Below are 13,110 nucleotides of genomic sequence, written 5' to 3' on the forward strand. Positions count from 1 at the left end.
CTGGTGGTAGAACGTGTCTTCTCGGATAAGGACTATAAACCGTAGGTCCAGTGTACACAACTAGCCCGTGTGCACTTTAAAGAACCTAGTACATCTTTCGAGACGAGTAGGGGGTTACCCCGGTGTATTACTATTAGTACATCACAGCCACTGATCACCAACTGGGCCCTCTGGGAGACCAGTATAAATATATATTTCAATTTCAACTGCTTGATATTTTTTCACCCACTTGTGTTGCGCCTATATCCAATTAAGAACCAAGCTTAAATGAAGATGATAAAATAAAGAAAATAAAACAATGTGGAAGAAAATTACATTTATTGTCATCATTTGACCCAATAATGCAACTACTGTATATCACAGTGGAAGATAATTTAATACTAAAGATGTCTCAATGGTCAGTTAATAATATTAATAATATAATATATTTCATAGAAATAATAAATACATTTTGAAAGAACGTATGCCAATACCAAATTATTTTAGTAAACAAAATTATATTTTCCCAATTTCAATTATTGTAAATTTTTTATAGTAACAAAACAATTATTATTATATAAAAAAAAATTAATTTTACCATGATTCAACAATTTACTGTATTCAACAATATACTCATTGATTACTTGAATTAATGCTTGATTAACACTCTGAACAACCTTGATTCACTGTTGTTACTACAGTATAAGTCAATGAGGTTATGTTTTTTTAAATTTGCATTGTAATTTTGGATTTCACAGCAGTATATTAATATTGCGCTGTTATGAAAGTTAAAATACTGAATTATTTTGCATAGTTATCAACATAAAAATGTACTCAAACATAAGAAATACTGATACATATTTTCCATATTAATTGATATTAATTATTATACCATACAATATTAAGATGATTTAGGTAACAAAAGATTTTAAAACCTGAGGTTTTAAAATATTCCTGTACACAGGTATGTATTTCCAAGCTTGTATTTAAATTCTGTCTTGGATTTAGAAATACTAAAAAGATAGATTTTATGTGGATCCTGCTTGGTGGTTGATGATGGCACATTTAATGGTCTTCAGACGATCAATGGCAGGTTTAAAGTCTGATTGTTGTTGTAACGTTTTTTCATAGTATTTAATGGCTTCAGCAAATTGATCCTATGGAGGAGAAAAAAATGTCAACAAATATTCTTGTAGAAGTTTCTGAAAAAAGTATCGGTAACAACTAACCACTAGACTAAATCATTGCACTAGACAATAAACTCACCAGAGAAGAATGGATGTTAGCTAGAGTGAAGTAATTGACCGCCAATTGTGGTGAAGACTCCAGAGCAATACCGCCGATGATGATAGCATCTTGAGCGTAACCAGCACGATGAAGAATATTCATCAGGTTTATGAGAGCTAAATCCTAAAATAAAAAAACAAAACAAATTTTGTTTGTTCACTGAATTATCTTCTATTTAGAATTCACCTAACTGTACAGTACATGTTTAGACTCCATACAGAGGAATACCAATTGAGCTTTCCTTGGAATTAAGTTAAGAATTCTAGTTAGTAGGTATAATACAGGTAATTAGTTACAGAAATTAGTAAATTAAAGATCACCACTTTTAAAGGATCTTTAACACAGTTTTGGTGTTAAATTTAAATATTTACTGTATTATTTAATTTTTATTCAATATTTCACTCAGAGGCTCCTCACAAGGCACAGCCTTAGTCTCAAGGACTAGGAGCCTCTTCAACATATATGAGCTTAGCAACAGAAGGTGGAAATATATAACAAAAATAGTATAAAACAAAATGTAAATAATAAATATTTTGGTATCGTTCAACCAAATAGATAACCTTCCTACCTTGTGTTCTGGGGGAGAGTTGAACAAAGCTATTCGTGAGCAATCAACTGCTTTCTTTGCATTGCCAACAACTCGCCAGTACAGACTTGCCACATTGGCTGCTATCCAGTTGTTTCGATTCTGTAAAGAAACATAATTAAATGAATAGTATTTAATAAAAAGCAAATATTGTAAAACTTGCCATTACTTTGTGAGGTGTTTTCCCGAATGATAGTACGATTAAAACGGTACTGGGTATGATCAACTGGCGTTCATGTTTCAAACTACTTAATCATCCATTCATAGAAGTACTGATGATGAAGTCAATCTGTGGCAACTATAGAATGGCTGACATAAAGTACTGCACCTTCTGCTAAGAATGTGTCAGATCCAGAACCATGACTTCTGCATACATAAAATTCTCAAAATTTGTTTATGTACTTTATCATTCTACAGACAGAATTTTAAAATGTGTGTAGCACAATGCATGACATCATGACCCCACCCATCTTTACAGATGACAACTTACTTTTGATAAAGCAATCGCAATCTTTGTTCCCATTTGTTCTTTAGTCATAGGAGCATCACCAAGATTTTGAAGAACCTAAACGAATACAAAACATGTAACCAATAATTTGAGAAGACAATGAACAACTTTATCTGATAAATACTGTTTAAATAATATTTGTTGTTATACAATGCATACCTCTTTCAATCCCCTCTCACTGCTGGATTTGAGTTCAGCTCGCCTTGCAATGCCCTCCAAATGATCCAACGTCAGTAGGCTAGCAGTCAAGTCAGTACGGCAGTTGGGTAGAAGAAACCGCCCCTGTGGATCTGTCGCCTTGAAGTCTATATATTCCTGGATGCTAAGAATACAGTGGATAAAAATGAAATGATATCAAGACAGTATAATCAAATGAAGAAAGAATTTAAAAAGGAACCAAAAGATGTTGAATGAATTTTGATGTTTGTTTATGAAGAAACGACAATTTTATAAAGAATGGACTTGAATAAAATTCCATAAAATCAATTACTTTATCTCCTTAGCGTGTATAGATAACAAGGTACTGGTAAACGCCTTTAGATTTGACTTCTTGAATGATGAACATTCCTGAAGCGACGGCCATGGTTCCTGGGTTTGACCAATCAATTTGATAAACTCTGGAGAGACAAAAAAATTGTAAAAATATTATAACCATCGTGATTCTAAATACTGTAAGGAATCAGGGCTGTAGCCACCAGTATGATTGGTAATGTTTCAACCCGACAACTATTTTGACAGAGGCCTTTGACAACCCAGTGGCTTGAACAGAGATTGTTCCCTTCCCACCACTTTATTTCTTGTGGATTTCTGTGAATATAACTGTAATACTGTTGGCAAAATCTGCATGATGGTGGTGGTACTGATAAACAACAACATAATATTTACCATCAGTAATGAATGAAGGGGCCGGTATCTTTGGACCATACACTGAAGCAGGTACACCATTTTTATCCTTCACTATCTCAGTATGATCATCGTTTTTAACATTCAATCCAACCGACATCTAATAAAAACAGGAATAACAACAAATTAGAGAGAATTTCAACGTTATCGGACATAGTGCTATAAGTTGACAAGCTAGAGATACAACAAAGTACAGAAGTACAATACAGTCAGTTAAAATTTAATATCTAAATATTACTACTTATTGTGATTCTTAGCCCATATTCTGGTGTTTGAAGAGTTCAAGGTTGTCTAATAATGTGAGTGTTTTCTGTACAGATAATGTTATTATTACCCCTTCTGTTCCATCCGTGTTCACACCAATATAATGACTGGTTTTCAGTAGTTCATCCGGCCTATCAGCATTTGTCTTTCCATCGTTATGTTGCTGAGTGTAAGGTGAACTATTCTTATGGCTTGCAGAATTCACCATGTTATCACTGGAAAGTGATGACGTTTGAACTATTTCACTTTTGCAGCATGTTTGCTTTAACACGCCATCTGGACATGGACACACCTTGACCCTTTGACCATCACCTTTTATATTCACTTCTGGGTCATCGGCGTAGCAGCTACTTGGTATTGCACTGTTTTCAGCATAATTACAACTCTGTATACTGTCTTCGTCAGAAATTGATTTTTCCTTTCTACCAGATAGCAGGATATCGCACTTGGAACGCTTCCTACGTCCAAGAGTTTTTCTCCAGCGTGGAACAATTCTTTCGCAATCTTTGCAAAAATAGCTTACATAGCAATAGATGTGACGAAAGGCAAGTTTGGCAGGCTCGTAATTCTCATCGATCTTGAGAGCTTGGCGATACTGTTCAGCAGCTAATGTCCAGTTGCCGTTGGCAGCTAAGACATTGCCAAGTAGGAAGTAGGTCAAAGGCTAAAACAAAAAGAACACAAACATGATATTCAATAAGTTCCAAAATATACTTTTCCTTTTCTCTTCTTTTGGAAATTTAAAAATAATAAAAGTTTTACCTCTGTTTTGTTGACAACCAAAGCCATTCTGAGTAACTGGTTAGCATCATTGTACTTCCCAATGGACAGCATCAAGTTAGCAACATTCACTAAAGGAACATCACCAGATTCGACCGGAACATAATGCACAGCGCGGCGGAAACATTCAATGGCTTGATGAAAGTTTCCATTTATACGCCAGAACAGACCAGCATGATTGTAGATCATCCAATGATCATCTTCACTCTTTAATAAAACAAATTTTTTAAAGTTCACTTCAGAAGGATCATGTAGATTTCTTAAATATGTTAAAATGACTGGTAAGCAGAACTTCTAAGCAATATAAGTTATTCACGAGTTTTGCCAAACTCAATGGAAAATTGAACTTACTTTTGTAACGTGCCAAGCTTTGCGAACTCTTTCTGCCATTTCTTCCATCGTTATCCATCTACTCAATCCATACTTCAGAAATTCCTGAAAAAAACCCAACAGAAATGAAATTATTTCTCAACTCTTAAAATAAAATTGGATAACAACACAAACACAGGTGGTACATGAGAATTGGGGAAGATCCTTTGAAAACATTTCTAGACCACCATTGATTATCTTTGTCAATGTCAGTGACTTATTTTTGTTCAAAGACTGGTCAGCATTTGCAGAATTACCTTTATCAGTGACTTCTGTCCATTGTAGTTGTGCATGGATCCACGTTGTGTAATACATTCAACGTAGTCCATAACCGTATCTCCTTGATCTAGCTTTGATTCCTGGACACATGTTGGGTGATAGTATGGAAAAGCAACAACCTCGTCCCTCTCAATTCCCAAGTTCTCGTTAAAAAGCTCAACCATTCTAAAGGATAAATTTATTCATTAATCTATATAATAAACTAAATTCCAAAACCACCTTCTGGTCATCCCCTGTGATGATACTAAAGAATCTTCATTCTTACCGAATACCCTTTTTTTCTGGGTGTACATGACTTATTGAGTAGGTCGTCCAATCTGGTAGAGTTGTGTAGACCTTGCATTCATCCTTTGTCCATTCATCCTGTATACAAGGGCCGTCATCTGTATGCTGCCAACCTTTAGGTACCGACTTTTCGTGACGATCAGTCTGCTCTGCAAGATGTGCAGCATGGAATTTAGCTGAAACAAGAAATAATAATATTGTAGCTCTAGAGATTATAGGGATGGGTATCAAAAAAGGATGCCTGGGAAAAGCTTTAGGCTAGATGGAAGAATTTTAAGTGATTTCAGTTAATGTGCAGTATACTGTATTATCAAAATTAAAAAAACTTCTCTTTTTATGCCTATTAAAGACAATATTGTTTACATATTTAGGCAAATTGCCAAGGATAACCATAATTCATTCACTATCCTTCTTAAAGGTGGCAATCCTGTTTACAACACAAACATACACAAGATGCTCTACATAAACAAAGTCTTTGGGAGTGGAGTCATTTATCATTAGAAAAAATCCTGACATGAAAGGACTTGAACCCAGGACTCTTAGATTAATAGCCACGTATCATAACCACCAAGCCACAACTCACCACTGTCATCTCTTTTCATAACAGTCAATCTTTTGTTATTCACTATGAGAAAATCATCACTGGTAGAATAGTACCTTCCCGGATCGTTCAAAATTCTATCAGATTCTTCCTGTTTGGCCAGGATCCTCAACCTTTCTTCTTCAAGTTCACTTTGTTTAAGAGACAATGAATCTGCACTTGTTGTGGCACTACTTTTTGTTTCAACACTTCTGCTACTGGCAGCACTGCTTCTGGAACTACTTCTCTCTACTGGTGGTGAAGCATCACCACTAGCAGCACTGCTTCTGGAACTACTTTTCTCTACTGGTGGTGAAGCATCACCACTAGCAGTATTGCTTCTGGAACTACTTTTTTCTACTGGTGGTGAAGCATCACCTCTGGATTTTGGAATCAATTTTTCTTGATCTTTATTTGGTTTCGCACCATTGATGGATGTATTATTTTTTGATCTGCGCATTTTTTGAAATTTCGATAGTCTTTCATACATTTGCTTTTCCTCCTCAGTCGTTGGCTGGTGTGCTATTGCGATGATTCTGGGTGGTTTCTTAAACTGCTTTTCATATTTGGTATAGTTGAAACATAAAACTGCCTAAAAATACATTTAAAAACAACTAATCACAGTAGATCCCATAATTTGGGACACTCTTATTTAAAGGGACACTTTACTAATGAAAGGCAATATTATTGTTGTTTAAAAATTGATCAACCACTATTCAGAGGACACATTGTTAAGACCTGAAGGCGTCTCCTTAATAGGGTATGTATATGTTATAACACTATGTCCAACCTCTATTCAGCGAACACCCGTATAAAGGGAACATTTGCTGATGGTGTCCCCTTAATACAGGTTCTACTGTACAAGAAACTATTTGTTTTTATAATATCTACATTCAAATATTTGTATACATGAAATGAATGAAATCTTGTTATTAGGCTTAGTGACATGAGGCCATGAGAAAAATGTGATGTCTGGGAAAGTATTTGACCTTTGTACTCTGGTAAACAAGCATGTTAACAATCAACTACCAAAACAATGGTCAGGTAAAACTCACCTCATTATCAGTATAAATGCAGTGAGGAATTACAGTATTCAAAGCAGTGGCATTAATCTCCTAAAAGCAATAACAAAAAAATGTAGAAAAACTCTCGTAGAAATAAGCCCTGTCTACACTATCAAATTTTACGTGACAAAAAAATGTGATTTGCCCATATATGGACATGATGTCATATCACTACCATATTTGAGCATATCACTACCATATGTAGGCACATGACACTTTTTTTGTCAAACTAGTTTGATAAAGTAGAGAAAGAAATTAATATGTCCATTTAAATACTAATACTAATTTATACTACTCACATTTTCCTTTAAAAAAAGAGGATTTCCAAACATCTCCGTCTGTGCTCCCATATTATTCCTTTTGCAGACAAAATACTGATTATCCTTCTCTTCTCTCAACTCACATTTATGTGTTTCATCTAAAAAAAGTCTAGTACCTTTAATTATAGAGAACCCAGACCCTGAGGTTTTGTATGCAAGCATGTTAACCACTAGACCATAATGGCAGTACTGTACATGAAAACAAATTTACAATGAGGTTTTAACCACAAGGCTACAATGTCACTACATAAAAAAAGTTTATTTTTAAAAATTACGTTGTAGTTTATGACGATGATAGTTCATATTCTTCTCATACTGTTCTTCGGAGGTCAACTGAGCTGCCTGTATCTTCTCCTGAATGCTTTCAAAATGATCGTTTAGTTTCTGGTATTCTCGGAGTTCTGACAAAGTTCGCTGCAAAGAACTGGGGAAAAAACACCAAGAAGTATAATAAATGATTCATTTGTTTTTATTCTCAAATATTACAGAGATAATATTATTAAAAATATGTTATGTCGTTATAATATAATTATATATAACGTGCAAAATCTAAGTTACTTACTCGTGCTGAGCCTCTAGGGCAGCCTCTAACTTGCGTTGGCAGTAGATTGCGTGTATTCTCTTCTTAGCCGCCTCAAAGTCCGGTTGTTTCTGAAGCGTTTGCTCATAGAATAACAAAGAGCTATTTAATTCACCAAGAGCCTACAAATTAACATTCAATATTAACATTAGATATTACTGTATTGTTTGCATACATTCCTTAAGCTCTGTCCAGGGAGTTGCCTGCTCTGTCTACACTACCAAACTTTATGTGTCAAAAAAATGTGATGTGCCCATATATCAACATGTCATATTACTACCATATTTGGACACATCACTACCTTATTTGGGCACATCACACTTTTTTTTTGTCAAACTAGTTTAATAGTGTAGCTTTATTACAGTAAATACCCTATAGTATTATTATAATAAAACTGATTAAATGCTTTATTGTTATTTGCTACTACTAAAAAAAGCTGAACTTTAACAGAATATTCTTAGATTACTAATAATTAGATTACAACTCCCTGCTTTAACTTACCCCATAGACGTTAGCTAATGTAAAATATAGACCATTGACATCTTTTGAAATTCCCAATGCAGCATGGGTAAGAATGACGGCGTCAGCTGAATGTCTCCCTCTATGTAGTACATTTGCTAAATTCAGTAATGCTATATCTTTCTTTTTTCTAAAACAAACCCAAACAAAATTTATAAAAATCTTTGTTGTTTTATATTTGGAAATAAAAAGAAAATAAAAAAGAAATAAAAGTTACTTGTAAGTTGTAATGTGTTTAAGTGAGTGAGTGGTCGAGCGGTTAAGACAGTGGAACCGTAATTACGTAGCCATAACATCGGCAGGGGTTCGAGGCTCACTCACTCCATGGTTCTGGTGGTAGAACGAGTCTTCTCGGATAAGGACTATAAACCGTAGGTCCAGTGTACACAACTTGCTCGTGTGCACTTTAAAGAACCTAGTACATCTTTCGAGACGAGTAGGGGGTTACCCCGGTGTATTAGTACATCACAGTCACTGATCACCAACTGGGCCCTCTGGGAGATCAGTCTTTGACTGAAGAGGTCACCCAGTATAAAGATAAAACAAACAAAAAATCCCGAATACGATAATACAAACAAACAAGTTCTTGGTACAAATGTTTAGACAAATACCCATAAAAAACCCATACAAACACCTATTATAGTTGTTCTTTTGCTGTATGATTCAACATGAATGAGGCAATTTAAGCATTCACAAAATTTAAATACAATATGAATGTGCATTGAAATATAAACCTTCCATGCAAGAGTAATTATGTTTTTCAAATTCATTGATGCATAATGTACAATAATTGGCTGCATGTCAATAAGCCTCTCTAAATACATTGCTAAATTACAGGAAATGATGTGGTTTTTCAGATAAGATTTTGATGATATAAATAATTTAAGGTAAAACCCTCTTTCTTGACACTCCTATTCATGGGAAAATTTTATGTGAAATTAACCAGGAGCAATATACAGCATTTACAATAACACTGGTCCACCGGCCAATGACCAGTTAAATGCGTGGCGGAGCAGTTATATAGTCAAATAACCTTGACTAAATGTTAACAATTGGTTAATTTTCTGTACCTCATTTTTAATTTGTTTAAGTTAATTGAAGGTCTCTCCCTTATAGGCCCATAAAAGGAGTGGAGGACCCGTAAAAATGTGATTTTACTGGTCCTCTAGTCTAATCTAATAAAACCTTAATATATGATTTAATGGCTAACCCATAATAAGGGTCCTGAAGGTGTTCCCTTAATAGGGGATCTACTTTATATGATAAATAATGATAATTCCTATCATTGTTAGGATTCTTGATGCTGGTGATACTGACAATGACAGACATCCACACACACCCACACCAGTAAGTTGTTACCTTGAAGAAAAATGCAACGATCGCCGTGCACACTCAATAGCCATCAGGGCATCGCCTTTGATCCTCCAATAAAATGTTGCCATGTCGTACAGAACCCAGGATGATGCATTCTGACAGGTAAAGAAATATATAATAAATATATGCTTATTGGGTGCTTTCACAGTATATTCGTAAAGCATGAAATCTTGTTAAGTTAAAAAATTCCTAAAATCACACTTTTTTCTTAACATTGCTCAACATTTATTTTTAGTTATCTGTAATGCGCCTTAAGGTTTTAAGGTGCATTAAAAATGGTGTATTTATGTATGCTGTTGGTGCAGCTTGGGCCATTAATGAAATTAATCATTTTTAAATTTTAATATATATTCAGTGTATTTTCACATATTTATTTACATATATTATTGATGAAGTACCTTAGTCAATGCTTTGTTGATGTAATGACCTATCTTATCAAGTTTTTTATTCAGAGGGTCATTGTCAGGTAATGTACTGTATAGACCCTTCTCTGGCTGTCCACTAACATTTGATCTTGTTTGCATACCCTGAAAGAAGAGATTAAGCCTAGCAAAGGTAAGGTAGTAGAGGACACAGAATAATAGTAACACTGGTGGTAAGGATTTCCTTTGTCTTGGTCATGGAACAAGTGTTTTCAGATTCAAGGATAATATGAATAGGTTTTATTACCAAGTCCTATCATTGGGACAAAAATAAAATATAAAAAAATTTATGCGGAGTTGTTCAGATTTAGAAATGGATAGAAGTGTTCAGTGAACTTTCTATTTTTGAGTTCAAGGAAAATAATAGGTTTATCCAGATGTAGATATTTGTACAGCAATTATAATAGACGTTAATAGACATTATGCTAATATAGTTAGCAAATTATTCTAACTGAATAAACCACTCTGTGAGAATGAGGTTCCATTATTTATTATATTTATATTAATAAAACAGAACATATATATGTATGTAACCAATTGTTGAGAAACAGTATGTACCTGAAGATGCTCATAAGTGTACATACTAAATGGTAAATCAACAATCTTTGTACAGTTTGGCTTTTTAAATTTCTTCACTTTTCCTTTTATGAGAATATAATCTTGAGGCCTGCAAAAGAAAAGGGACTTGTTTGATAAGTTACACAACTTCTATCAACCGATTTTATTGTTACACAATACAATTAAAAATAAAGTAACATAGCAATTTTAACCACTTTTTTGTAAGTAATTTTTAGATATTTCTGGATATTAAATTATATATTGTAAGGTCAGGGGTCATCTTTTTAATGTATTGTATATTTTTTTATCTACCATGATTACCTGACTTTGAACTCTTCAATGATAAACAGAAAAAACATAACCAAATGTAAACAAAAATAACAAATAATTTCATTTTCTCTATTTCTGTAAAACTTGTTTAAGATTTATAATTTTGGTTATTATGAAAAAGGTAAATACTGAGGGCTATAAGAAATTATTTTGACAGCTGTAATTGTCTACATTATCAAACTTTATGATGTCATATCACTACCATATTTAAGCATATCACTACAATATTTAGGCACATCACACTTTGTTTGTCATACTAGTTTGGTAGTGTAGATAGAGCTTTAGACTTTACTTACATTACTAATTGCAAAATACTGTGATCTATTTATTAAGAGTATTCTTAACATATTTTAGAAGGTTTTTGTCTACTTTTGTGAGTCTGCCACCACTTATAATCTACCATGACCAAAAGAATTTAAAATGAAAAAATGCATAATATTTTACAGTACTAATCTCTCTTGTTCACCATTCATTCTAATTTCTCTTTTAATGAAATGATGATGAGATGATTAATGACTATGATCATAGTATTAGTTTTTTTCAACTTTCATAGTAAACTTTAGTAGACTGTTATTTACCAAATTTATGTTTAACTTAACTTATTTACGTTCATTCAAAATGCGATTAGACTTATTTTCTACATAATAATATTATTTTCAAACCAATACCACCAAACGTACCTTATACCCTTGTTTTCTAACGTTAATACGGTACTGGTATAAAGGTCAAACTCCTCAATTGGTTTCTCGGAGATGACACAATCAGGATCCGTCAGCAGAAACCTCTTTTCAAGATCATGATCCTTGTCCTCAGTGTCTTCGATGTGTTTCTTCTGTCGAATTAACTCCATTTCAATTGCATCGGATTCTTTCGTTAAATTTTCTTGACGTAAAAGCGTAACAACGTTGTACGACTCGCGTAAGTTGTACACTGATTCGATCTACAGTAAAATATTATTTCAGATTTATTGTGAATTAACATAATTTTTTTATTTGCACAAATTTGTTATAATTATATATTTTCCTAGCTAGGCCATAAATAACCTTAAATTGTCTAATTCAGTGTTTGGACAAAATAATAATCTTTACTTAGTCAAAGAGGATTCAATATGGTGCTGTGCTAGGCTTTCTCTTACAACAATAGGGAGTAAACAATGCCTATAGTATAGCGAGTACTGTATACTGAATATAAAAAAACAATCAATATATATTTACAACAACGGTACCTGATTGTTTATCATTCCCTTTTCAGTTACAAACCAATGTGTAACTGCTTCACAACTACAAGAAATGCTTAACATTAAAATTACTCCGGCCCACATTTTAAAGACGTCTTAAGTACGATAATATTCTCAGAAACTTTAAAAAGGCTAGCCTAAAGCTAGGCCTACCACCACGACCTATATCAGGCAGTAGTCCACGGGCTAGATAGACCTCTTTCGGCCGTGTGTGGTTTGTGGCTTTCACGCATCATTGATTCTGCTATAATAAAATAATAACAAGTCCTAAATCCTAAAAGTCCGAATTTATTATCAGACGTGCTAATCTATGGAACGCCGGGAGTATGGAACGCCGGGAGTGCCACTTTCGGCGACCTTTTAATGCGGCGACTGCTATTTCTTTCGGCGACCTAAACATTTCGGCGACTTTGGTACTTAGCGGCGACTTTTCCATGCGGCGACTCGGCGAATTTACCATTCACCTGCAACTTTTTTATGCGGCGACTCGGCGACTTTACCAGCGTTCCATAGTAAGAAGCGCAAGAATTAATGCAAATGGTTTCAGGCCGCGTGCGTGTCATGTCACTGGGTTTAATCAAAGAATATAATTATATTATTATCTTCTTTGGTTTAATAACAACTATCCATCGCGTAAAAAGGAAATGCGTACACTCATCGCGTAAAAACGCGTAGAGTAGCGCTTGGTACGCAATAGGAAGAGTATACTGCTGCTGCAGCTATGCGTGCATGCACCGCGCACAGTATTTTGATATCATCATGTTAATTTAATAGCTTGCGCCAAACGAAAGCCCCACTATTCGAGAATTCCTGATGGTATAATTAATGATTATATTATTAAAATATTACCATCAGAATTAATATAAAATACATTAAACTGTGTTAG

The 13,110-nt window shown here is 34.1% G+C and overlaps 1 protein-coding gene across 1 annotated transcript; it reads right to left on the bottom strand.

Moving 5' to 3' along the window:
• Nucleotides 1–311: 311 nt before the first annotated feature.
• On the bottom strand, nt 312–12,428 carry LOC140054016 (tetratricopeptide repeat protein 17-like). The gene is made up of 23 exons (XM_072098808.1): nt 12,213–12,428; nt 11,668–11,927; nt 10,658–10,766; nt 10,076–10,204; nt 9,663–9,772; nt 8,286–8,433; nt 7,767–7,906; nt 7,480–7,628; nt 7,184–7,302; nt 6,876–6,935; nt 5,824–6,412; nt 5,221–5,416; nt 4,934–5,120; nt 4,659–4,742; nt 4,290–4,514; nt 3,598–4,191; nt 3,246–3,363; nt 2,851–2,977; nt 2,520–2,682; nt 2,343–2,417; nt 1,835–1,954; nt 1,246–1,389; nt 312–1,136 (listed from the first exon to the last, which is right to left on the bottom strand). The coding sequence occupies exons 1-23, from the start codon at nt 12,306–12,308 to the stop codon at nt 1,008–1,010; spliced, it is 4,071 nt and encodes a 1,356-aa protein (XP_071954909.1). The 5' UTR covers nt 12,309–12,428; the 3' UTR covers nt 312–1,007.
• Between the last annotated feature and the right edge of the window lie 682 nt (nt 12,429–13,110).

Source organism: Antedon mediterranea, chromosome 7 (genome assembly GCF_964355755.1).
Source record: "Antedon mediterranea chromosome 7, ecAntMedi1.1, whole genome shotgun sequence".
Classification (NCBI taxonomy): domain Eukaryota; kingdom Metazoa; phylum Echinodermata; class Crinoidea; order Comatulida; family Antedonidae; genus Antedon; species Antedon mediterranea.